Source organism: Onychostoma macrolepis, chromosome 25 (genome assembly GCF_012432095.1).
Source record: "Onychostoma macrolepis isolate SWU-2019 chromosome 25, ASM1243209v1, whole genome shotgun sequence".
In the NCBI taxonomy this organism is placed as follows: domain Eukaryota; kingdom Metazoa; phylum Chordata; class Actinopteri; order Cypriniformes; family Cyprinidae; genus Onychostoma; species Onychostoma macrolepis.
Window position 1 is genome coordinate 14447983 of NC_081179.1, and position 26428 is coordinate 14474410.

The 26428-nt window shown below is 35.9% G+C and overlaps 1 protein-coding gene across 3 annotated transcripts in view; it reads left to right on the forward strand.

Moving 5' to 3' along the window:
- Positions 1 to 26152, forward strand: part of tafa5b (TAFA chemokine like family member 5b) — a 47916-nt gene extending 21764 nt beyond the window's left edge. For all 3 annotated transcript variants that reach the window (XM_058767524.1, XM_058767525.1, XM_058767526.1), the window contains 3 exons: positions 11370 to 11519; positions 23333 to 23460; positions 25117 to 26152. In XM_058767524.1, coding sequence (XP_058623507.1) covers positions 11370 to 11519; positions 23333 to 23460; positions 25117 to 25125 — 287 coding nt within the window. In that variant the 3' untranslated portion in view covers positions 25126 to 26152. The remainder of the gene's footprint in view (positions 1 to 11369; positions 11520 to 23332; positions 23461 to 25116) is intronic.
- The last annotated feature ends 276 nt before the right edge of the window (positions 26153 to 26428 follow it).

The following is a 26428-nucleotide window of genomic DNA, read 5'->3' on the forward strand; positions in this document are numbered from 1 at the left end:
GATAAATGACAGAATTTTATTTTTAAGGTGAACTAACTCTTTAAGAAAAAAGTTATTTTCTAAATCAATATTTGTGTTTTCTAAATAAATTCATATATTTGTATTTTATAAATATAGTTATTTTATAAAATAAATGACATTTTATAGTTAATAAAATAAATAAATGGACATTTGTTGTAGCTTGTTTAATCTCTCTCAATTCAAACATAAATTTTGGCCAATGATTTTTTTAAATAATGAACTTGCATTATGTTTGCAATATATTATGCACATTTATTGTATTTTTTACTACTTAAAAGTCATGAGGTCTCTCTAACAAGTCTAGACATTGTCTCATTTTTGACCTTTTTGTTTTGTGTCTTGAATTTGACTTCAATTGGTCTTTCTTTTTCATGGTCTTGGGTTTGCCCAAGGGAAATTGAGGAAATTGAGGCAGATTCAGAAAAAGAGACTTATATTGAGCATTTTAAATTCACATTTTGTTGTGATTGGCTGTTCAGTTGAAACAAAATCTCTTATGACCAATAAATTCAGGTCATGATGACAGTAAGAGCGAACAGAAAGAAATGCTCAAAAACCCCATACAATGCAACCGCTAAGCATTTCAAACGAACAGTTGGCTACAAAGATTACCATTACTGTGGCCACCTGAACTCCCCAGCAGTTGCTAATTGATGGAAATAGCTTGAAAGAGGATGGATGCCAGAATAAAACCATAGAGTGATTAACAAAGTGGATCACTGTGGATGCGGCAGGTCTGTGGAAGGCTTGCGTGTCTTAACAAAGTGTTCTGTGAAAGTTTTAAGTATTCTAAATAAATTAGTTTAAAGCACTACCCAGGAGTCCGTACAAGCAGACGTCTCACAGTCACACTTTGCAGGGGCTTTTTGGTATGATTGGACTTGGGAAGCAACGATTTTGGCTGCCTGCTGAGCTCAGAGGCCAGCCAGACTGACCTGGCATCAGGTCCAATCTCAGTCTGACTGTCATTACTGACTCCAAAGGAGACCCTCGTCCCCCGCCCACCCTCCCTCTGACTACTGCGCCAATCTAGACAAGGATAATAGGTGTATAGTGTGACAGGAAGGGATATATACTGCCCAGATAAAGTATCCTTAGCTCTTAAGCAGGTTATTGGCAGCTGATATTATGATACAGCAACTGGCTGAATTGTAGGACTTGCCATAAAAAAAATTTGAACTAAAATGTATGATATAGGAAGTAAAGTCCTCAATTTCAGGTTGCAATAATTCTGCCTACTCAATATAAAAGCTGTACTCAGTATTTTTATGGGCTTGCCACAGTCTCTAACGGTAGGGACACACCAAACGGATGCCAAAGAACTAGCGCTAAGGAAAGCCGACTGCGTGCCTCATATCACCTGCGTTGGAAAAAAAAAAAGTTGCACTAGAATCCAGGCCGTTCTTAGGGGAGTGCAACTGGTGTGGTCGCACCGGGCCCCACGCTTGAGGGGTCCCACGGTGAACGGACCCATACCACCGGGTGGCAGTAGTCTGTATTCTGCATTCAAACAGGGAAACCGGAAGAGCTAGCAGCAGTTGCTTTTATTATTGTTTACACCAGCCGAAAGAAAGAAACAAACAGATATCTTTACTCTGTCATTGGTTTGCTTTCATCAGTTCTGTTTATTTTTCACTAAGCTGAATAGCCAATCAGAGTTCTCTTTCTCATCGCTGAGCTCCGCCACCGATTCGACACGTAGAAATGGCCGAAAAACAGCTGACAATGTCCAACTAGAGCCAACGGTTTGGAACACACCGAAAAAATTAAAGCCAACCAATGCTCAAAAGCCACCTGACCCAATGTTATGAATGAACATTTGTTGTAGCTTTTTTCTTCTATCTCAATTCAAAACCTGAATTTTGGCCAACGATTTATTGATATAATGAACTTGCATTGTATAAATTTGTAGAGGTTTTTTTTTTACTAGTTAAAAAGTCATGAGGTCTTTCTAGCAATTCTACTTTGAATTTGAATTTGACTTCAAGTGGTCTTTCTTTTTCATGGTCTTGTTTGTTACAGTCTCTAAGGAAATGGAGGCAGATTTAGAAATCGAGACTTGCATTCACCATATTAAATGTACATTTGAAGAATTCAGATGCAAAAGCCTCCAAGTGCCATTTGAATTTTTTTTTCTAAAATGAGCATTTTTATCAGGCTCCTATTTGTAGTTTCGGTAATTTCACTTTAATGCCAATAAATAGGTTATTTTCATTGCCATTAAAGTGAAATAACTGAATGTATTCAGAGATGAGAAAAATGCTCATTTTAGAAAATTTTTAACCGTACTTGGAGGCTTTTGCATCTGAACTCTTTCATTTACACATGACATTGCATTCAAGGTATTTAGTTTTTTACTTTCTGCATTCCATAGGAATGAAAGACTTGCCCATTGCTATGCCATATAGTTATAGGAATAGTGTATAAAATAATGAAAACCAAAAGAAACTATAAATATTTTACATTTATTTCATAAAATGCAGTTATTTTATAAAATAAAAATACATTAATTTAGCTTATTTTATAAATAAATAAATGGACATTTGCTGTAGCTTGTTTTCATCCCTCTCAATTCACAACATGAACTTGCATTACATTATATAAACTTACTGTATCTGTAAACTTTTTTGTCTTGAATTTGACTTCCTGGTTTCCTGGGCCAATCTCCACCTCTGACTATGCTGTGCTTAATACCTAATTATTCTGCAATACCCTAATTGTCTTCTCACAACTCCTGTCTTATCGTGTCTCCAAACATGACATTATTCACATATGCCTTTGTCATTGGTGCTGTTTCTTAATGAAAACATCAAATGAGGCCAATTGACTTGCATTGCAAGGCAATAAGTGCAGCATAAAGCTTTCGGTTATAGAATTGAACTGAACAATCTTGGCATGAGAATGAAGGCTGATAGCGTCGTGCGGCGCTGGTGGAGTCCAGCATCGGTCCCCTGATGATAGACTCCCTTTTCACTCCATCACTTTTCTGACAGCCTGTAAAGGATAGCTTTTGAATTTCAGATCAGCACAGCCAGCAAGTCTCCATCTCCGAGATGCATGGTTGGCAGCTCTTTCATCCCTAAAACGCATGCACTGGAGTATACAGGAGATCCTGGGGAGAGCGCTCGAAGAGGTTGGAGATGAATCAGACATTTCGCTGTCAGCGGGGCTATTTAAACAGACAGGGAGGGCGTATCATCTATCACGAGTTGCGCCGCTTAACACGTCTAAGCTGCAGCACTTAGAGGCGTTTTAGAACAATGCGAGCAAATCTGAAGCTTATCCGAGCGTTTTGGCCCTGTGACCATTAGCAAAGTGTCGACTTGCATTCTTGCCGTGTTAATGGTGTCGTAATGGTTCGTCCTGGGGTGAACACGCTTTATTAATACCACCATCTCACATTCAGTGTGTTTTCCTCTGAATTAGCCCAATGTTCTTACACTATAATGATTGTTTACTCTGACTCACGGGACGCAGAGGACAAAAAAAGGCAGTGGAGGAAAGGTGGCGGGAAACAGCAGAGAAGGCCACATCGGGTTTGTCATAAAGCCACGGCAGGGCCGAATGAATGAGTGAGAGATTAAAGGAGGGGTGCTCACAGTCTGCATTCAGTCACTGCAGAGCCAGGCTTTGCTCTTGGCATGCTGATTAGTCTCCATGAATAGCTCTATGGACTCCTCTCTCTCCGGCGTCTATCAGAGCCCAGTCATTACAGCCTATTTGGGCCTGAAGTTGGAGATGAATGGTGAAGCTTTTTCCTCCAGCTTTGGAGTGAGGCTCACCTCCAGGGCACCACAGAGAAAGGGAGAGAAGGGCTGGGTGTTGTCAAACACGACAGGACGAGAAGATAGCGTTTTTTAGAAAGGGGGAAAAGCTGTGCACTGGTTTTGTCCAACAGTTTTGTATGCCATTAGTTAAAAGTTAATACATTTGCAGTTGTATGTTAATCAGAGATGATCATTAAATGATTTATAACACAAATGTAGCATTTCATCCTTTGAATGTTTCTATGCACTAAAATTAAGGTTTTACTTTTTCACTCACCACCTAAAACTGAAAATTAGGAAAAATAAACAAGCAATATGAAAATGTATCTTTAAAAGAATAAATACTTGACAGAAGAAATAAGTTAATTTGAATAGAAGGTTATTAAAGAAATTAAAATTTGTTGTATCGGCACCCTTGGTAAATATGATCAAAGAAGGCTGTGAAAATGAATCTGCATTGTTAATCCTTTTGATCTTTTATTAACAAAAATCTAACCTTTCATTGGATAATAAGAATTTAAAATGGGGGGAAATATCATTATGAAATAAATGTTTTTCTCAAATACACGTTGGACACAATTATTGGCACCCCTAGAAATTCTTATGAGTAAAATATCTCTGAAGTATATTCCCATTCATATTCACAATTGTGAGCGCTCCAGGGTGATTATGAACATAAAATTATCCAGCCATGGCTTCCTGTTTCACAGAAATATAAATAGGAGGGAAAACAAAGCCCAAATTCCCTTAATCATCCATCACAATGAGAAAAAACAAAGAATATATTTCTGATGTGCAGCAAAAGATAATTGAGCTTCACAAATTAGTGAAGTGGCTTTAAGAAAAGAGCTACAGCAGTGAAAATTCCCATTTCCACCATCAGGGCAATAATTAAGAATTTCCAATCAACGTAAAATGTTACGAAACTGCCTGGAAGAGGACGTGTGTGTCTATATTGTCCTAATGCGCGGTGAGAAGGAGAGTTTGAGTGGCTAAAGACTCTCCAAGGACCACAGCTGGAGAATTGCAGAAAATAGTTGAGTCTCAGGGTCAGAAAACCTAAAAAAAAATTGTCAAACATCACCTACATCACCACATGTTGTTCGGGAGGGTTTCAAGAAAAATTCTCCTCGCTCATCCAAAAACAAACTCCAGCATATTCAGTTATCAGACACAACTGGAACTTCAAATGGGACTGACTTCTATGGTCAGATGAAACTAAAAAATGAGCAAACACTCAAGATGGGTTTGGTGAACACAGGGATAAAAAGTACACCATGTGTACAATGAAATATACTGCTGTATTTTTGATGTTGTGGGCCTATATTTCTGCTGGAGGTCCTGGACATCTTGTTTAGACACATGGCATCACTGATTCTATCAAATACCAACAGATATAAAATCAATAAGTGACTAACTCTGTTAGAAATCTTATAATGGGCCATGTTTGGATCTTCCAACCGTACAATAATCCAAACACAAACCTCAAAAATAACACAAAAATGGGTCACTGAGCACAAAACCAAGCTTCTGCTGGCCATTCCAGTCCTCTGACCTGAACCCTGTAGAAAATGAGTGGTGAACTGAAGAGAAGACGCACCAACATGGAGCTGGGCATCTAAAGGGTCTGGAGTGATTCTGGATGAAGGAATGGTCTCTGATCTCTTGTCAGGTTCTCTAACCTCATCAGGCATTATAGGAGAAAATTTAGAGCTGTTAAACTGGCAAATGGAGGTTTCAAAAAGTATTGAATAAAAGGGTGCCGTTAATTGTGGCCAACGTGTTTAGAGAAAAACATTTATTTCATAATGATATTTCCCCCCATTTTAAATTCTTATTATCCAATGAAAGGTTAGATTTTTGTTAATTTTTTAAATAAAAGATCAATAGGATTAACAATGCAGATTAATTTTCACAGCCTTCTTTGATCATATTTACCAAGGGTGCCGATATTTTTGGCCATGACTGTATATATAGGACCACAAAACCAGTCTTAAGTCGCTGGGGTATATTTGTAGCAATAGCCAAAAATACATTGTATAGGTCAAAATTATAAATTTTTCTTTTATGCCAAAGATCATTAGGATATTAAGTAAAAATCATGTTCCATGAAGACATTTTGTAAATTTCCTACCATAAATATATCAAAACTTAATTTCTGATTAGCAATATGCATTGATAAGAACTTCATTTAGACAATTTTAAAGGTGATTTTCTCAATATTTCGATTTTTTTGCACCCTTAGATTCCAGATATTCAAAGACTTGTAACTCGGCCAAATATTGTCCGATCCTAACAAACCATACATCAATGGAAAGCATATTCAGCTTTCAGATGACACATAAATCTCACTTTCAAAAAATTTACCCTGATGACTAGTTTTGTGGTCCAGGGTCACATATACCATATACAATACTATAAATATTTATTATAAATAAATAAATAGTTTTTCAGTAAACTGTTATATTTTACTGGTAACACTTTACAATAAGGTTCATTAGTTAGACATTAGTTAATGTATTAACTAACATGAACTAACCATGAGCAATACATTTGTTACTGGATTTACTAATCTTCGCTAACGTTAGTTAATAAAAATACAGATGTTCATTGTTAGTTCACAGTGCATTACCTAATGTTAACAAGATTTTAATAATGTATTAGTAAATGTTGAAATTAACATTAACAAAGATTAATAAACGCTGTATAAGTGCAGTTCATTATTAGTTCATGTTAACTAATGTAGTTAACTAATGAACCTTATTGTAAAGTGTTACCATTTTACTTTTTAAATACAAATTATAACACAGCTGTGTGATTTTTAGATCACTTCCCATATTTGTAGCTAGCAACACCAGAAAAAAAAAAAAATAGTGATGTGTGTGTGATGCAAAATGTCATCATTTCTTTCAGACTGTGGTGACAATTCAATAGCAGACAATCATTTTGAAACTGTTTCTGTATTCGCAATTCATTCTTAGTCTAGGTGAAAGTAAGATTTACAAATATTTATTATAAATAACTGAGTACACATGACTGTTTTTATCTGATGGCCAGACACTTTAAGTTACAGCAAGCAAAAAACATATTTTGTGAGAAAATGGAAGCAGCAAGAAACCCAAAATGATTCCTCTGTACATAAACGTTTATTTTTCACATCCGTAGCCCGTTTTGTCCCACGTCTGCAGAATCAGAGAGCTTATTTTGAAAAATACATTATTCAATTCTGAGCAACTTTGATAACGAGGAGTTTCCACCCACATCGCCGCTCTCATTTCCTGCCAGTCGCGCTAACATCATATTCTGTGATGATGTAATGCTGAAGTATCTGCCCTGTCATATCAACGATTCCACTTTATCCAGAGCTTCAGCTCCATTCGGAGTCTTTGAAGAGAGAAAAAGCCGACGTACAGCTATTAGAGCAGACACCAGAGCAATGCCTTCTGATTCTTGTAACTCAGAGGAATGCTGATATTTGATTTTGCGGAGAGAGAGAGAAAGAGCAGGAGAGTGAGAAATGATGTCTGGAGAAGAGGAAAACAGATCAAGAGGGGGGAAAAAAATCAAATCACCTCTTGAAAATGTTCCAATAATCACTGAAGCGCTCCAGCAACTCAGTTGGCCAAAAATAGATTGAATTGAAAGCTCTCTTGGTATTTTATGACGGGAGTTGCTAGCAACAAGGGTCGTCTGGAGAACTTTCCTTCAGATTCTTTTGTGTTTATTTTGGCAGTTTTGACAAACTCGCAATATTTCCGTCTCAGTTTCAAACGTCGCCTGAAATATTGGGTGTAATAAAAGGTGATGGGCTTGCTTCGCATCCTGATGAATCGGTGATGGGCTGAGTGAGGACTCCATGTGCTTCTGAAAGTTATGGCTTCTTTTCTCTTGCCGCCTGGGGCAAACAGATTTCCAGCTATGCTCATAAATGTAAAAAAGCTGCATTTTTTATTTTTATGTAAAAAACATATGCAAACCAAACCAAACCAATCCGGCCTGGATGTGCTTTTACATTCAGTACCTCTGCACTGATGCCGTGTCTGGTGGTGGAAGCGCCATCCATCATCGTTTGTGCTGGAGCTCATGCATGTTTGGTCAGATGAACCGTTTCACACACTGTAGATCAAACTTGAGCTGGATACATATACAGACATACAGGTAATTTTACATGTCAATAACTCCAGCGGCCACCGTATCAAGCCGAGAAGATGCTATAATCCATCATGTGCTACAGACAAACACCTTCATATGTCACTCACGGCTACACTCAATCACAGTGGCTCACAGACTACATACTGCTAATGGTTGCAGTACTCCGATGCAGTTCTCTGATTGGATGCTTTCTTCAGTAGTGAACGTAATTGTCTCTATCTGTAGTGTAGATGGGGTTTAAAGCGGCCATATCACAAGGAATCAAATTTTCTTTGATCTTCTGAGATAAAAGTGCTTGAAGTACTATGAAACGTACTGTAACTTGGAGAACTCAAATCTCTTCTGTTAAGAGAGAGAATTTATTTAGTTATTTTATTTTATTAGTGGGTGTGGATTACACTTTTATGAACATTAGTTTACTTTCAACAGTGTCCTTGATCATTTCAGACTGATTGTATCTGTTTATGTAGCATATTTTAGTTATTTTATTTTATTTCATTATTTTCGTTTTATTATTATTGGTTGTGGAGTTTACTTTTAATAATATCTATGATCTTTTTAGTTTGATTTTAGTGTCTGTTGTGCATCTGTCACAATATAATTCAGCCTGTCATTAAACACAATTCTTTATTAATACTTAGATTTTGGGAATCAAGTCCATGTTTTATCAGTCAGCTATAAAAAATCAAAAGTTGAGAAAACTTAAAAGTTTAAGGCAACCAGCTTCAGGAGATTTTTGAGTTTTCTCAACCTTTTGTTGTATAAACTGAAAACAAGTTGAGAAAACTCTAAAATCTCCTGAAGATGGTTGCCTTAAACTTTTAAGTTTTCTCAACTTTTGATTTTCTTTTTTTTTTTTACAGTGTACAGAAACAGTGAAAAACAGACCATTCATTTATAAGGACCAGGGAGAAGAGTAGAAATGGTAGTGAAAAGCTAAATTCTGACGGTTTCTGGTGACCTCAAGACGAATGAATAAATAAATAACTAAATAAATACATTAAAAATAAAAATATTATTAATATTATATTATTTACTTTATTCTAGTTTTTATTATTATTTTTTTTATTATTACACATTATTGATATTAATTATTTTTTTTATTATTTTTTAAATAATTACTAAAATTATTATTATTATTTTATATTCTATTTTTACTCTCTTATTGCTATGTATGTATATATTTATATTTTATTGCACGTTAATAATAATAATAATAATATAAAATCATTTTTATTTAAGGTTCGGAATTATGTGAAATTGCTTACTGGATGTATGGTAATAACAAAACTAATGATCAGTTAGATTCCTAAAAGAGATAGCTTGTGCATTGACACGCACACTCTTTATGATCAGTGGTAGTGGTTAGATTAATATGTTTTTGTCTTGCAGGTAATAACATGACCAGTTTTGACCGACTGCTTGTTGAAAGCTTGGCAATGGATAACCTAATTATATAAATAAGCATTTCTTTGTAAGGGGGGTTGGGGGTGTTGAGGTGTCCTGATGCTGGATTAATCATCATCTAACATAAGCACTCTCTCAAGAGGTTGTACGCTGCTTATCTGTCTGGACTTACGGTGGGGTTTGTGGATCTGCAGCCCACCCTATTTCATCAAGCTTTTTTCCGCTGACACGTTACCGCTAGGACATGATTCACCGTCGCAGGTCCATATCCAGCATATTGCACTGGCTTGATGAAAGCGTGTGTATAGATTCCTGTTTATGCAGGTGCAGGATAATAGAGGAACATTGAACAATGGCTGCAGTGTGCAGCTTCAGCAGAACTTGGTCCCCATCAGTCTGCTAACAAGGGTGATGCCTCAGTCTACAATATTAGTAGGGAAACTAACAGCTCAGCACCGTAAAAATCCATTTATTCTGTCAAAGCTGTGGGCTAGTTATGAAAACAGTGCACTGCGGTGCTTGTATGGGAGATGCAGGTTCAAATCTGGCTTGCGACATGTTCCAATTCTTTTTCTATATTTTTTTTGCTTATTTTCCATCTTTCTGATTTTCATAAAATGGTTAATATTATTTATTTATTTATTTATTGTACGGAATGCATGACTTGTACCCACAGTGTTTACAAAAGATGGCAGTTTGAGGAGTCACTTCTGACATATGTACTGTATGGTAGAACACTGTCACTGCTATCAAAAGTTTTCTACTCATTAAAAGCAAAAAATAAAATGGCTTATATATGCACCTTTAAACTTAACCACATCGCTCATCCCACATCCCTACTCATCTCTCACCATTTCTGCTACAATTATGCTATCAAATCATGCACCATGCTTTTACCTTTCTTTGCAATCAGACATTATTTTCACCTGCCAGAAGAAAAATCGAGCAAAAGAGAAAAATCCATATCTTACTCTGAAGAGTTGGGCTGCACAGTTTGGGCAAGAATCAAATTGAGATTTTTTTTTATAAACTCTGGGATTGCAATGAAAAATTCTGTTTTGCAAAATGCAAAAATTATATATTGTGTTATACATATTGTTAACATATATTAATTACATATTAAGTTATAATCACTATAATACTAGTATTACAACACTAAATATATGATAATAAATTACAATAATAATAATAATAATAACCTTAATTGAAATATTAAAAATAATAAATATCACTAATTGTAATTTTTTGTAATAATTTATTGTAAAAAAAAAAGAAAAAAAAAAAGGAGTATTTACAAAAAAATTTATGATTTTACAATACAACTGTAAATATCAAAATACTAATATTTTTCTGTTTTTTGTTGACAGCAGTTTATAAGCGCTTCTTTTTCCAAGGAATGATGGGAAGATGTTTGGTGTATGTTGCATTCCCAAATCGACATAAAGGGACAGTTCACCCAAAAATGAAAGTTATCATTTATTTACCCTCCAGTTGTTACCCTTCTTTATTCTTCTTAACACAAAAGATGATAATTTGAAGAATGTGGTCCCTACTGACTTCCATTGTATTTTTTCATGACAAGAATTTTCATTTTTGGTTGAACCATCTCTTCCAGCATATACACGACAAAGAGAAGAGCCTGTGTGACGCATTTAAATTTACTGTGAACCGAGCCGATTCGAAACACTGAAACACCAGAAAATGAGCCGCTTGCCTGTAAATAAACACAGAGCTGCGCTTCACTCTGAAACATGCAGTGCATACATTTATTTAAATAAATCGCAGCCTTATTTCAAATAATCATATAGCCCTAGACCTGAGTCAAGAAAACCCTAGTGACCGCATATAAACATGTTAAAAACCACTCAGAACATGTAAGAACACCCTGGCCACCAGCCACATCATTCTAGCACTGTAGCAGGGAATTTGGCACCACTCACATTTTCTTAAAGATTTGATTATAATCCTGGTGGTTTTGAAAGCCCAGCTGACATTTCTCTAAACTCTTTGTCCTTCATTCAGGTCAGCTGGTGGCGGGTACATGTGAAATCGTGACTCTGGACAGGGACAGCAGTCAGCCAAGGAGGACCATCGCCCGGCAGACGGCCAGGTGTGCCTGCAGGAAGGGCCAGATTGCCGGCACTACCAGAGCCAGTCCAGCATGTGTGGATGGTAAGAATGAGGAGGGGCTAAGGTGGGACTCATCCAGGCTTTGGTGCCACTGCCTCTAAGCCCACCAGAGCATCCATAGCTGGGGCTTTCAGATTCCAGTCTGATCTGTGAGATTACACTGCTCAGTGAGTGTGGCTGAAGTGTCACTCACAGGATTTGGGATGTTGCTGCAGGTTTCATCAGTGCCTGAGGTCACGTGTGTAATGTGATATGAGGTGACGGACGCTGGGGAAATTTTGAGTTGGTGAGATTAGCTCCGAGCTGCTGTGTGTTATTTAAATAGCAAACTTCTGTAAACACAAATGACAAGTGAATCTAGACTACAGGTTGTCATATAAACAAACTTGAATTTCTGAAATCTTTAAATACGCAAAGCTGCATTTGAGTCCAACATGACTGAAAGAGTTGCAGTTCAGTAAGTGAATCAGATGTTAATTCAGTGAATCCGATGTTAATGAGTTCATTAGATCAAGGACTCATTAGACTGATTCAAACTAGTAAGTCTTTTTGAGTGAGTCAATAAAATAATTGACTCACTGGAGTAATTTGTTCATGAATCAGACTATATACATTTGTTTTTGTTATTTAAGAATCTCACCTAGGGTTTCTTATGAACAAAATTAAGCTTCTAAAATTTTTATTTTTAAATACACAAAAGCTTAATTTAGAGTCAAACATGACTGAAAGACTTGTGGTTCATTAAATGAGTCAGATGTTGAGTAAACGATCTAATGGATTCAGTATTTCAGTTAGTTCATTAAGTGAAGGATTTGTCCGAATGATTCAAACCAGCAAGTTTTTTGAGCAATTCCTTAAAAGAACTGGCTAACTAGACTTATTTGTTTACGAATCTGATAATGTTAGTTGAATTGGATGTCTGTTTTTGTTAAATACCAAACTTTTGCAAACACCTGAGTTTCTAAAATTTTTAAATACACAAATCTGCATATCGAGTCCAACATATCTGAAAGAGCTGCAGTTAATCCAATGTTAATGAGTTCATTAGATCAATGATTCATCAGACTGATTCAAACTAGTAAGTAAAAGAACTGGCTCACTGAGTAATTTGTTCGTAGTTTTGTTGAGTAGTTTGTTTTTGTTAAGTACTAAACTTTTGCAAACACAAATGACAAATCGTGTTTAAATGGTCTATTTAAAGATTTGAGAAACTAAACTTAAACATGCACAGCTTAATTTTGAGACGAAAATGACTGACATGACTTGCAGTTTAGAAAGTGTATCAGATGTTATTTCAGTCAATCAGATGTTTATAAGCGCTTTGACAGATTTAGTGAGTTCATTAAGTGAAGGATTCGTCAGACAGACTCAACCAATAAGTCTTTTGAGCAATTCATTAAAAGAACTGGCTCGTTAGAGTCATTTGTTCAGGTTAATGTCACTGTACGTTTGCTTTGTGAAGTGAACATAATGGAAATATGTAATACAGAGTCTTTTTATCTGATTACTTTCTTTTCAGCTTGCTTTTGTACTGTATCCGAGAAGCAAATGAGAGCTTTTTTAATTATATTTGCCATTTACAGCTTTTCCAAGTACATTTGTTGTGTTCCCTTTTTCTTCAATTTAGTTTTAGTCTTGCGTGGACTGGTTTTCAGCGTGACCTGCACTTATCTTCATGTGGTCGTATGTCTTCTTGCCTTCAGTTGTTGCTATGACACCCGAGTAATTTCAAGACATATTTCGTAAGGTAGGAGTTTCTTCGTGGCCAGATGAAAGTAGGTGTTCTTGAGTAATTGCTTTTGAAAGACACAGTCCTCCATGTTTCTACGACCTTACATCACCTGTAGTGGGCTCCACCACATGCCAATCAGTAACCCTGGCTGATGAAATGTCGTAAAAAAGCACAGAATCCTGTAAACAATAAAGATTACAAACATAAATGAGCAAAAACAGAACAATGCAAGCAGAAAAAAAATGTGCCTCAGTAATTCCTCATTGTCGTTATTGTAAAATCCTCCAATAACTTACGTTCATGGCTTGCAAACCAAATTGACAATAAAAATCAGTCACTCTAAGTTGGCATTTTCTAACAAGATAGCCGGATACAATTTCTCCATTGGTGCGTGCAGAGGTCTTGAGGCTTTGGCCTTTCAAAAATGCAGTTATTTCATAACAACCAATGAATTCTGCTCTTCAGATATAATTTTAAGGCTTAGAAAGAAAATCTCAGTGTATCCAATTGACAATTTACCCCTGCTTGCGAAGACAATCTTTTCTTGAACTCCACAGCTCCTTCAATATTTCTTCAGTCTTGTTTGTCGTTTAACTATTTACCCTACTCGCTTTTAATTTTGTGTAATTTGCTACTCTTGAGTGTCTGAAGCTATTAAAGAAATATCGATTTCTTCAGTTGTTTTGTTTCTTTGGATAAAAAGCTTCTGCTAAATATAGCCTGATCTCTTCAAATGAGGCAACGCTGCTGTTTTATCTTGTTCTGTGCCCTGTGGCTTTATCTGATAAAAGGCAGGTAATCAGACAGGTTTTGATACTGAGAAAGAATAGGCGCACATCTGCCATTATGTATTAGTACTAAGACTGCCAGGCTTTAGTCTCACGACAGCAGCACTGAGGAAACATGCCCTGCTGATAGAAGGCAAGCAGACTTTTGTGTTTAGCACATTGAAGACCAGTAAAACAAGATGACATTGTAGATCACATGTGGCTCAATGACAAATAAGAGTGTCTGTGGTGAAAAGAGAAACATCTAAAACTAAAAATCTAGTGTAAAATATATAAAATGCCAAGTTCATGTTTCAAATTTTTATGCCATTTTTAAGAGAAGTAATTAAAATTGAATCTAAAATGTCATTTGGTGCAACACCTCCAAAAATGTTAAATAAATACGACGGTACACATCTTAATTGTTATTTCAAAAAAGTTTTACTTTGTAAAAGTACCTTTTACAAATATCATGAATTAATATGAATTATTAACAAATTAATCTGAAATAGAATATTAGTATTTGGGGAGTTATGACATTTTGCATACTGAAGTAACCAGTCATTGTTATAAAAAGAAGAGTTTATATATATATATATATATATATATATATACTATATATTACACGTACAGTACAAAAATGTATATTTTACTTGTCATGTTCTTTTAAGCAGCACAACTATTATCAACATTTATAATAATAATAAATGTTTCCTGAGCATCAAATCAACATTAGAATTTATTATTCTAATTATTATTAAAGTTATATTTCTGAATAGAATTTCAAATCTATTCAAATAGAAGTTTAGGGGTGTCCTCGACTAAGGATTTTCATTGTCGAATAGGAATTTTCGAATCTTGCCGATAGTCGACTGATAGTCGAATCATATGTTTGGGGGAGGAGCAAAATACATTACCAAGAGTCAAGTCAGACATTCGACAGTCATAATTAGGCCTATTGACATTAACACAGGGAAAATGTGTAACGGATGCCTTGCAAATACAAACAGGGTAAATAATTTTTTATGTTTTGATTAAAAGATAGTTAACATTAAATGTCAGCGAAACCCTAAGAATTTTACAATAGTGCTCTCGTTATAACGTTATGTATATGACAGTTATTAATGTTCTGCATTTCTGTTTTAAGCTGCGCACGTTGAAGATGACCAGTAGAATGAAGCAAATGATAGAATTTTTTAATCAATGGGATTTAACTAATTTATTTCATATAGAATACGCTTCGTTATTTATACAACATAACGTTAATATTACACCTTATAGGCTATCTGCACAAAATGCCCCGAATGTGAACAATGTGAACCATGAACATGTCTGCGAAGCTCTGAATGAACTCCTTTTGTGAACGCGTTCATCACGTAACAACGTACAGAAACACGGGAGCTAAACTCTAAAAATTCACAGCATTTTATTATAATAGTGTTCTCATTATAATGTTATGTATATGACAGTCCCAGTCATAGTCATTAATATTACTGTTGTTTGTACTGCTTGCGCTGCGCGCAGAAGAGATAATCACTGTACAACGAAGCGCTTTACTGCAGCGTAACTCAACCAAATGCATCTTATACGAGATAAAGAATATACACACGATATATATAAACCGACCAAAATGTTTTGAAATCACTTGTATTCTACCTGATCAAAAAAATCCAGTCTTTCGCTCTGTCTGTGTCAGTTTGAGTCGTGTTAAAGATGTAAATCCCTGCCGCCAAGATGCTCCTCTGTCAGCTTTGTGAAAAGCGGCACAGGCAATACCAGCGTAATGGCATTGTGAGAACGATGGACGCAAAACAATAGATAGAAAATATTAATTGATATTCACATCCAATTCATTAGCTGGCCAATTTATGACATCATAAATTCCCCTCACTGATTTCATCTCAGTGGGAGGCTTAACATTGAGAACAGAAGGGGTTTGGCTTAGAAACTGTTTGAAATGTTATAAAAAGTGAAACTTAAATCTATAGGGGTGGTTGGATTTATTCATGCACGCTAAAATATTTATTTAAAGCTTCTTTCTTTTCAGATTCTTATTTACAGCATTATCATAATAGGCTGTATATTAACTTATTATGAGAAAACCGGACGTTCTATGTGAAATCAGACATTTGAGCACCCCCATATAGCCAAAATAGCATGATCATAACACCCCGCGAATATTCGACTGTGAGATTGGGAGTCGAATCTGGCTCCTCCTATCGAAGCATCGAATCGTCGGCTATTCGGGGTCACCCCTAGAAAAGTTATTTTAAATTGTAATAATCACAATGTTAACGTTTTTACTGTAATTTTAATCAAATAAATGCAGCATTGGTGAGTGCAAGAGAATACTTTCAAAAAAATTTTTTTTTTTTAATTCTCACCGACCCCAAACTTTTGAACAGTAATATATAGTCGAAACCTGGAGGCGTAGCACTTAAGCGTATCGTAGTAACATAAAGTAAAACGCTCACACACAGACTGAAAAATGGAAAACACATTCTTTGGCATGAAACCAGGCTGGAATTATGTATAATTCATGTTCGTAGTATAATTAAATTTTCACTTGTACAAGTACAGTGACAGGTCACTTCTAACTGCAAAACCGCCTGCATGTAAAATGAATAACAAGAAAAGCAGAGCCGAAAACACATTTGCTCTGTGGAATCTCTTAAGACGTCTTGGGCAATGACGTCGACATAGCAATTAGAATGAATTTATCATCAAACCAACAGGAAATTAAACCGTCATGAAGTTTTCATGTAGACAGAATCAAAGTGGCCTGGAAAGATCTGGCATCAATATCGCATCAGACAGAAAAAGCTAAACGAGAGGCGGCTGCGGCATGTTAGGACACAGAGGGACTGCGGATTCTGCCTGGAAGCGGGCGGGAAGTGACAGCAACAGAACCCAATTCCCTCAGCTGGTGGTAGCGGGGAGGTGAGAGCCGACAGCTGGAATATGCCCTGAAAACTATGCGGAAAGTCAAAGGAAGGAGAGCATTTTAACAATTAGACAAGGTGATCGTCGGCCAGGTGTCAGGATAATCAAGTCCCGCTCACCGAACACCTGCATTAATTCCATATCTTTGACTCCACAATCGAATTCGGAATGTCAGCCCAAGGATTAGTAATGTTTCCCTAGTCACACAGCCTAGATGGATGTGATAGGTCAGGGCTGACCTCAGGCAGCCAATTCAAAAGCATCTGCCTCGTATCGCGGGTGTCTATGCGCCAGCATTACAAATGGGATACCGGCTCCCCAAAACATTCGTGAGTGGCTCGAGAAGTTCTGCGCCATCAATCAAGACACCAAAGTCAAGATGGCACCTGCTTCATATGGGATTATATCACGTCGGGGACACCTAAAGCTACAACTGCCATGTACACATTGTTTAGATTTAATACAGGTTGCAGTTGCTGGTGTGGCTTCTTTCTAAGGACAGATAAGGACACAAAATATATTGTTATTTGGCTCACCCACTAAATAAATACAGAGACTTGACATAAGTGGTCCCACTAGAAACTAATTATATAATGCATTCTCTGTGTTTCCACAATGCTCTAAAAATTAGCATGCTCTGTGATGAAGTGTCTGCAGGTGTGCCCATGATAACACAGATTACACAGACTCTCCGCCTTGACTCCTCATATATTATTTTACACAAACATCCTCTTACAAAGATACCTTAATTTTGTTTTCTAGAATCAATTACGGTGGTGAGGACCATCAGTGTACACATATTTGTGCATTTGGTGATTAATCCAAGTGTATTATTCTGTTTCAGGGGCGCTATCAAAGCAAGCTTTGGGATGGTGTAAATGTTTTCTACAAAATAAAGATACAGCGTATATTTCAAAATATACAGTATTATATTTTACTATTGTTAACTAAAGGTTAAAACATTAAAACGGAAAATATAAAAAACTAACTCAATATTAGTTCAAAATATATTTAATATTAACTGAATCTAGGAGAATACAATAGAATACAATAGTACAAAGTGTGTGAATTTGTATGTATTTCTATAATATATAAATATGAAAATAAATCTACTATGAAATACCTCAATTTAATAAACTGAATCTTTAAAACATTAAAAGGTTACATTATTAATAAATATTAAAAATATTAGATTTTGTGTATACATTTGATAATTATGCTTCATATTAATTATTATTATTATTAAATACATTAAATAAAGTACAATTATTGAATTAAAGTTTTAATGTCTTAAAGAGACGAGAGTAAAATTTTAAATATTACCAGTAAGTAATGCTAATGATTCAAACACACAAAACAGTTATTTCCTTGATTTTGAGTTGAGTATGACTATAAGTAATAACTTGTGGTTCAGATGTTTATTAAGTACACTGTACATTTTTTTTACAGTAAAACACTGCAGCTGTGGTTGCCGGAATTCTACCGTAAAAAATACGGTAGCAACATTTTAGGTTTTACGGTTTTAACTTAAATTTACAGTTAAATACCATAATTTTATTAACTGATATAATGATAATATACCAACCTATTGAAGTACTGAAATCTGTTTTGTACCTTTGTAATGCACTGATAACCACCAAATGCAGATGGTGATGAAAAAGTCACATGATGAACCAAAGCCCATCACAAGCAGCTTTTAAATAATAACATATCTAGAAGGTGCACAGTGTCATTCACACAAACACTAAACACCATCATGGTGAGACTCATTAAACTGAAATATGCAATAAACATTAATTTAACAACATTAGATGTAACATACAACCCTAATATGCATAACTGATAAGAAAAAACTATCGAATTTGAAATGCAACGCAGGAATTTCTGGGAACGTCAATTTACGTTTTTCCCCTGTAAATTTTACATTCTTTTTCACTTCCAAAAACGGTATTTCACTGTAAAATTGTCTGAAATGTCTATTACAGTTTTTCACCGTATATATTAGAGGAACTTACCGTTAACCATTTAACAGGTTTTTACTGTAGCATTTTCACAGTTTTTTACCGTTAAAATCACGACCATTTTTTACAGTGTAACCGATAAGACTGATTGATTAGAGTTCATTTAAAAAAGGATTCATTAGACTCATTCAAACCAGAGAGTTTGTGATTATTTTTAACATATCCAGTGATTCATTCAGATTAGATTTTTCTTCATTAAGATTAATTCAGACTGATTCAAACCAATAACGTGTGACTGATTCATTAAAAGACCTGGTTTACAAGACTTGTTTATTTGTGAATCCAACTACACTGATCATACTGTATGTTTGTTTTTGAGTGAAATATGTGCAATAGAAAAATCAGCAGCTTTGTGAAAAGCGGCACAGGCAATACCAGCGTAATGGCATTGTGAGAACGATGGACACAAAACAATAGATAGAAAATATTCATTGATATTCACATCCAATTCATTAGCTGGCCAATTTATGACATCATAAATTCCCCTCACTGATTTCATCTCAGTGGGAGGCTTAACATTGAGAACAGAAGGGGTTTGGCTTAGAAACTGTTTGAAATGTAAGCTCATGAATTCATTATAAACAACAACATGTGTTACTTGTAAATTATGGGCAGTTCCTGTGTTAGCAGCGCTGATCTGAATACTAGTGTGTGCCATTACTGTGAATGTTAAACATATAGGATTCTCAAGCTGTGTCCGCTGTAAAAATGTATGGACAGATGTTTGATGTTCTCGTCTGTGCCAAACGTTTGAGTAATCGCAGTCCGCTGCAATGAGCAGCCCATCTCATTTATTGTCCCGATAAATCTCGAGTCCGGCCTCTGCATCGGTCATCAGTCACAGCTAAAGTCTTAACTGGGGCAGGAATGACAGGGCCTTGAGGACTGGAACTACCTTTCCTCAGAACATTATGAAGAACCCATTATAAAAATCAAATTTAGGTTTAAAAAAAATACAGAATTTCACCATTACAGTGCTTGCACGTAGGCGAGATATCTAATATTCGCAACAAAATAAGCAACATTTTGTTGTTTTTAATGTGCTTTTTGTTTGCCCATTAATAATAAATGTTTAAATAATGTCTCTGATGTAAACCAAAAGGGATAGTTCACACAAAATTGAAAATTCTGTCATCATTTACTCACTCTCATGTTGTCCCAAACCTGTTTGAATTTCTTCTGTTGAACTCAAAAGAAGGTATTTTGAAGAACCAAACATTTGACGGTAGCCATTGACTTCCATATGTATGGAACTAGGAAAACTATGGAAGTCAATGGCTACCAACAGCTGTTTGGTTACTAACAGTCGTCAAAATATCTTCTTTTGTGCTCACAGAAGAAAAAAACTTGTACAGGTTTTCGAACAAGTAGAGAGTGAGTAAACAATGACATAAATTTTTGTTTTTGGGTGAACTATCCCTTTTAGATGCAAATACAATATTAGAAGTTCAATTAATCTCATGAACTATCCATTTCAACAAATTAACTCAAATCTTTGATTCAAATGATTAATTTGTCATCACGGTAGCATTGTAAAATTTCAGTTTGTTTCTTAAATATTCAAATTGTAATTTTACTGCATTGTGATTGGCCTTTTTTTCTTAAATCTATTTGCATACTGATTGGTCATTTTTTCCTTGCATCAATTTCAAATCAGTGAAAAGTATCATTTTTGTTGGATCATCTTCATATAAAGCTGACAAAGAACAGTTACACATAACAAAAACTTTTCAGCTTTTCAGAGCCTTTCCAGGTCTGATATTTCCTTCTGCAATTTTTGCATTGAATAATTTTGATTAATGATAAAATATTTGTAAATTGCAGAGCCACAGCTGAAAGGCACACTGAATATTTTACGTATACAAAAAAGAATTAGAGAGAAATCATTTTGGGTGTGATAATGGAGGTATCCAGTGATCTGTCACAATTTAGATGCCATCTGTAGCAGCAAAGAGAGATGCATGAATAGTTAGCAAGAAAATCTTCTCACAAGAATTGATTGCAGGGATTATTTTGATATTTGTTTTGCCTTTTTCTAATTTCAAACTGCCAACGTGTGGATACTCCAAATATACAGATTATAATTCAACAGATTCGATTTCCAGCATCTAGCAATAAGAGGAATTAGCAATGCAAATCTGAGTTAAGCAAGAACAAGATGTTTTCATTCAGAATCAGGTACACAAAATCTCTATCTGGACAATGTCACATTTTGGTCTCAGTAAGCAACTTCCATATTACTTTTGTGCCCCTTTGACCAGAAACTCCAAGTTCAGAGAGTTCTTTGATGTATTGATTCAGAGGCACTTTGTGCACTCTGTCATAGTCTGTTTGGCATCCGTGGAGTGACAGTCTCAATGTTCAATAGCAGGGGACGAGGGATAGCTCATTAGAGACAGAGTCTGAGAGCTTACTGTGTTGTGCTGACAGGACTCTCTTCGGCTGTTGTTTGTGGATTTGTTGACTTTACTTCTCTAAAGTGTTAAAATGTTGATGATCTGTCATGTGTCATGCATCACTGGAGGCCGGAGTGATCCGACGTGTTGCCCGAGACAGGCAGAGAATGAGTTAGAGGTGGGATCTGGGGGTTTTTCGGAATAGCTGAGTATTTTACTGTGAAATAAAGGGTTTTGGGGGCATCATTATTACAGTATGTCAACTTGACAAATCCCTAATGCAAGACCAGACATTTATAAAATGTAACGGCTCCTAGAGCTTTCCAGCTTTTCATGTCCTTCAGTCTGACTTGGGATGCTGTTACTTTGCTTTCTGATCTGACTTGCGCTTTTCCCATAGAGCATTATCAAAAATCACATAGACCTTCAGTGAAAATCTTGGAATGTAATCCAATCTATCTGTTTATACCTCCATCCATCTAATTACTCATCTATCTATCTATCTATCTATCTATCTATCTATCTATCTATCTATCTATCTATCTATCTATCTATCTATCAAACCATATACCATTTATTGATCCATCCATCCATCCATCCAGCTACAGTATCTATCCATCTGTGCCATCTATCTATGGCACATAAGGTCGACACAACCTTCTTTTCAAACTATTTTAAGCATGCAGGCAGTCCTTTGTCAAGACAACTGTTGTTGTTTACTTTTTGGCAGGGGAAACCAACCAAGCTAACCAACCCACACCCAACTCTGAATTAATATTTTTTAAAAATCTGAAAAACTACATATAAGACTTGCGTTGAATAGCATGCTAATCTTAAAACATAGATAAGAGCACCAATGGCTGCAACCTACGGTTTTGTGAATCATGCCTACAGAATGAAGATGTACCGAATTTGCATGAAAGGCTCTTTTATTTGTCGTTATGGCCCAGGGCATAACAGTGAATACTAATGCTGGAGATTAGTAGCGGAAGCTAGTCCCTAGAGTAGATGCTGTGAGGGAAACATTCACTACATAACAAACTACCGAGTTTGGAAGGCATCTCTACAACTATTTTTTACCTTTAAGAACGTGCCTTTTCCTTTGGTGAGAATGACATTTCGCCTCCATTTGTACCTACTTGTTCTCCAAACACTTTGTTAGCCTAACTCCAAACGTACAAATGCTGCCACCCTGATATTTATGTACTTTTGCTTCCCTGGGTTATATTTCACTCTGATTATCATTTTCTCTACCTCACAAATGTACTCTTTTCTCTCTCTCTCTCTCTCTCTCTCTCTCTTTCATTTTCTCTCAGTTTCCCTCCCTTCCTCCCTCCCTTTTTTCCCTCTCTCTAAGGGCCAATTGGGATGTCATGGTATGCAAATGAACATGTAAGGGTGCCCTAGTTATTATAAATAGACATTTATGTTTGATTAAGTGCAAAAACAATCTTACCTCAGGAAAAAAATTCTCACTGTTGGACCTCAGCGATCTGTTTCAAAGAGAAAGGCTTAGGATATTAGGCCAAGTGCTGGAGCGCTTTTCTCTCATTGCTATTTGCCTTTGTTGCATGAAATGTCCTGATTTTACTATGTCTTGACCTCCTGAATTGTATGCATTTATGGGAATTCCTTTAAGACAAACTATGTTAGTCTATGTCATATGATGGTTTTATATTTATTAACTAAACTTAACCTTCATGACATTAATACATAATGCTAAAATCATTTATTAGGTAAATTTCCTCTACTATGTAAAGTATTCTATCACAGTTCTTTTGCACATCAGGTGGACCAATGAAATCATCTTAAAACACAGTTCTAGTCAATCCAGAGTAAAAAATAAAATGACTACACTATGATAAGCCCCACTCTATGTTTAATTTCATATTGAATAGAATGTTTCACAAAGAAATATATGGCCTTACGGAAGTGAAATAGGTTGGTTCTTTTATTTAACTTCCTTTTCATATTCATTTTCCTCTTCTTTTAACAGCGCACATTGTCAGGAGCAGACAATGGTGTGAGATGATGCCTTGTTTGGATGACGAAGGCTGTGACCTATTGGTAAACAGAACAGGCTGGACGTGTGCACAGCCGGGAGGCCGAGTGAAAACAACCACAGTAAGTGTCACAAAACAACTCAGGACTTAGATTTGCTTGTCAAAAAGGCTGGTGTCATGAAAAATACCTCACTGGATCCCAATAATAATAAACATATAAGCCTATCTTTTAAGAATAATAAATATCACTGTATGTTTCACTTACAGAGAATATAGGTTTTAAAAAATTGAATTAATAAAAAAAATTAAATTAAATAAATGCTTAAAAATGCAATTATTTTAATTTAATAAAATCAGAGATGCAATATCAAACAACGATAGCCTGAAAGTGTATATAACTTTTTATGCATATGTGTAGTAAATTGTAAGGTATCCTAAAAAAGTAATATATTTAAAAATACATTTATATACTATGTATTACTAAGTATAGTTAATACTAAGTATAGTTCAGATCTATTAACATATTTACTGACATATCACTTAAGACTAAAATAATAATTAAACTTTATTTGGAGTACTACGTGAGCAAAATGCACATTTCTTATGATTTAATGTCACTTTTGATAAGGATTGTATGATCTTCGAATAATATTGGACTTTAATTCCAAGATATATGTGTACCTAAGGTATACTTGCAATAATTCCACTTTAGCACAATCAAATATACTGCAGTATATCTTCAGTTGGACTTCATCACTACTTCTGCACAATTAAAGTGCATTAAGTACAAAATGAGTTGTTCCAATTTAGCAGACTTTAAGTATACCAGTTTAGCATACCAAAACTGCAGGGTATTTTTATTAAGTACAAAAATATGTAAATGTATTTCAAATACATTTTAGAATATTTATTTTTCACTAGGGATGACACGCAGTTTAGCTTGTTAAACGCAAGATAACAGACAACACTAAGAATGACCATGTTTAATTTCATTTGAAGCTTTGGTTATTTGCATGTATGAAGTACATCATTTAAAAGATGTTAATTTCTTTTGTTGCTTAAAGGAATAGTTCACCCAAAAATGAAAATTCATCAGTTACTGTATATCATATTTTTACAATTTATTTTTTCCAAACACAATAAGACATTGGTTAATCTTCAAAACACAAATAAACACAAAGATATTTTCAATGAAACCTGAGAAGTTTTTGACCCTCCTTTAAAAATTCAGGTAACCAAAAAGATCCAAAGGGGTTATAAAGGCGCAGTAAAACAAATTCATACTGTATGACTTTGAGCAGTTAATCCAATTCTTGATTTAATCTCAGTTTAATCCAAGAGATACGATTACTTTATATGAAGAATAGACTGAATTTAGGATTTTATAATGATTTATCCAATCTTAATTTGTTTTTCAAAGATTAATCAAAGTCTTATGGGGTTGGAATGACTTGAGGTGAGTAAATGATGATAGGATTTTCATTTTTGGGTGAACTATCCTTTTAATTTATATACAATCAAAAAGCTATTAGCTACAGATTTCTTATTTTACGGAATAAAATATCCCAAAAGGTTTCAGCCATTAGTGTCAGTGGCATTGAGAGGGCTTTTTCTTCAAATTTGAAAATACATCTCCTCCCTGTCTTGAATATTTGTCTACAGTACATCCTTGGTCAGGGTCCAACCAGGGAAGGATCTGGGACAACACCAAAACCTCGCAGAATGCACAACGTATCGTGTTATATGCCCTAACTACTGTGTTGTTAAATCCCACCAGGTATCCTGACGCCAGTGGGGGACGATTTTCCCAAGAGAGGCGCGGCGTACGGAAGCACCTCATCATCCAAAGCTACAGCGGGGCGGGGGAGGGGAGCATTCATCATAGTCCTGTTAGCCCTGTCTGTCAGTCTCTCCATTAGTCCTTCAGTCTCATAAGATAAAGGGTGAGGACCTCTCGTCATGGAGTTTACGTGGACCATGAGGAACGGATCCCCCTGTGCTGTCAATCAAAGCTGGAACCGGCCAACCTTTTGTTTGCTGACGCCAAAACTGGCAATATCAGTTGCAGGATAGTTTGCGACCTGGATCGTGAAACGTGTATGGATGTATCAAAATTTTACAGACCAAAGAAATACGAGCAAATTTCTGTGTGGAAGGATTTCCAATATGAACATGAATACACACATCAGCTGCTTCAGCTTCCACAAACGCAAGCAAAAACATACCTGAGCTTTGTGAGGAGTTTTTCCAACCTAGCACACGCAAAATGGACAACAAAGACGTTTGCGACAAAACTGTTGACATTTCTTTGATTGTAGGTCTGCTGCCATTGTTGTGAATTGGAGTGAAATCTGTCAGGATTTGGAAACGTAGCGAACGTGGCAGGGGATTTGTCAAACCGAACATTATCTACCTGACCTGAAGAGACTAGCGCAGACTTGCGCTCTGGGAGAGACCATCCTATGTATTTTCAGAGTCATAAAGTTATATATATATATATTTAACAGTTTTATATGATGTACCTTTGTAGCGAACCTTATTTAACACTGACAATGTGATCCTATTCATAAAGGGTGAATTCAAAACAGTCATGTCCTGGAAAGTTATTCACTTGCTTTCTTTGCAAATGAACATAGAAAGGAAAATAGTGTACTTGTGTATTTGTGAGTAAACTTTTGTTTTGTATCAACATTCGACAATATACACACACAAAGCAACTGTAACTCACCTTGACAAGGTTATATACATCAGTATACGGCTATGGGTCAAATGTGTTTTACCGCAGAGATTGTACACTGGCAAATTCATCTTATAAAAACTGTTTATGTGTCACTCCTTCTGTGATATCTGTCATATCGAGACGGTCACCCCATTAAGATAATGGCCCTTATGAGATAATGGCCCGTCCGCCACAACGAGCGCCGTGTCCTGCGTGGTTTCTCTTAGACCATTACTCTGCCCTTGTTGGCCCCTCTCCTCCTCTCTCAGCGCCGAGCCTGTGGAGGAATGCTGCTGTCAGCCAGGCTTCAAGCTTCATTTAACATCACTAACAGCCTGCATTACACACGGCGTCTCTCAGCTACAGCCGC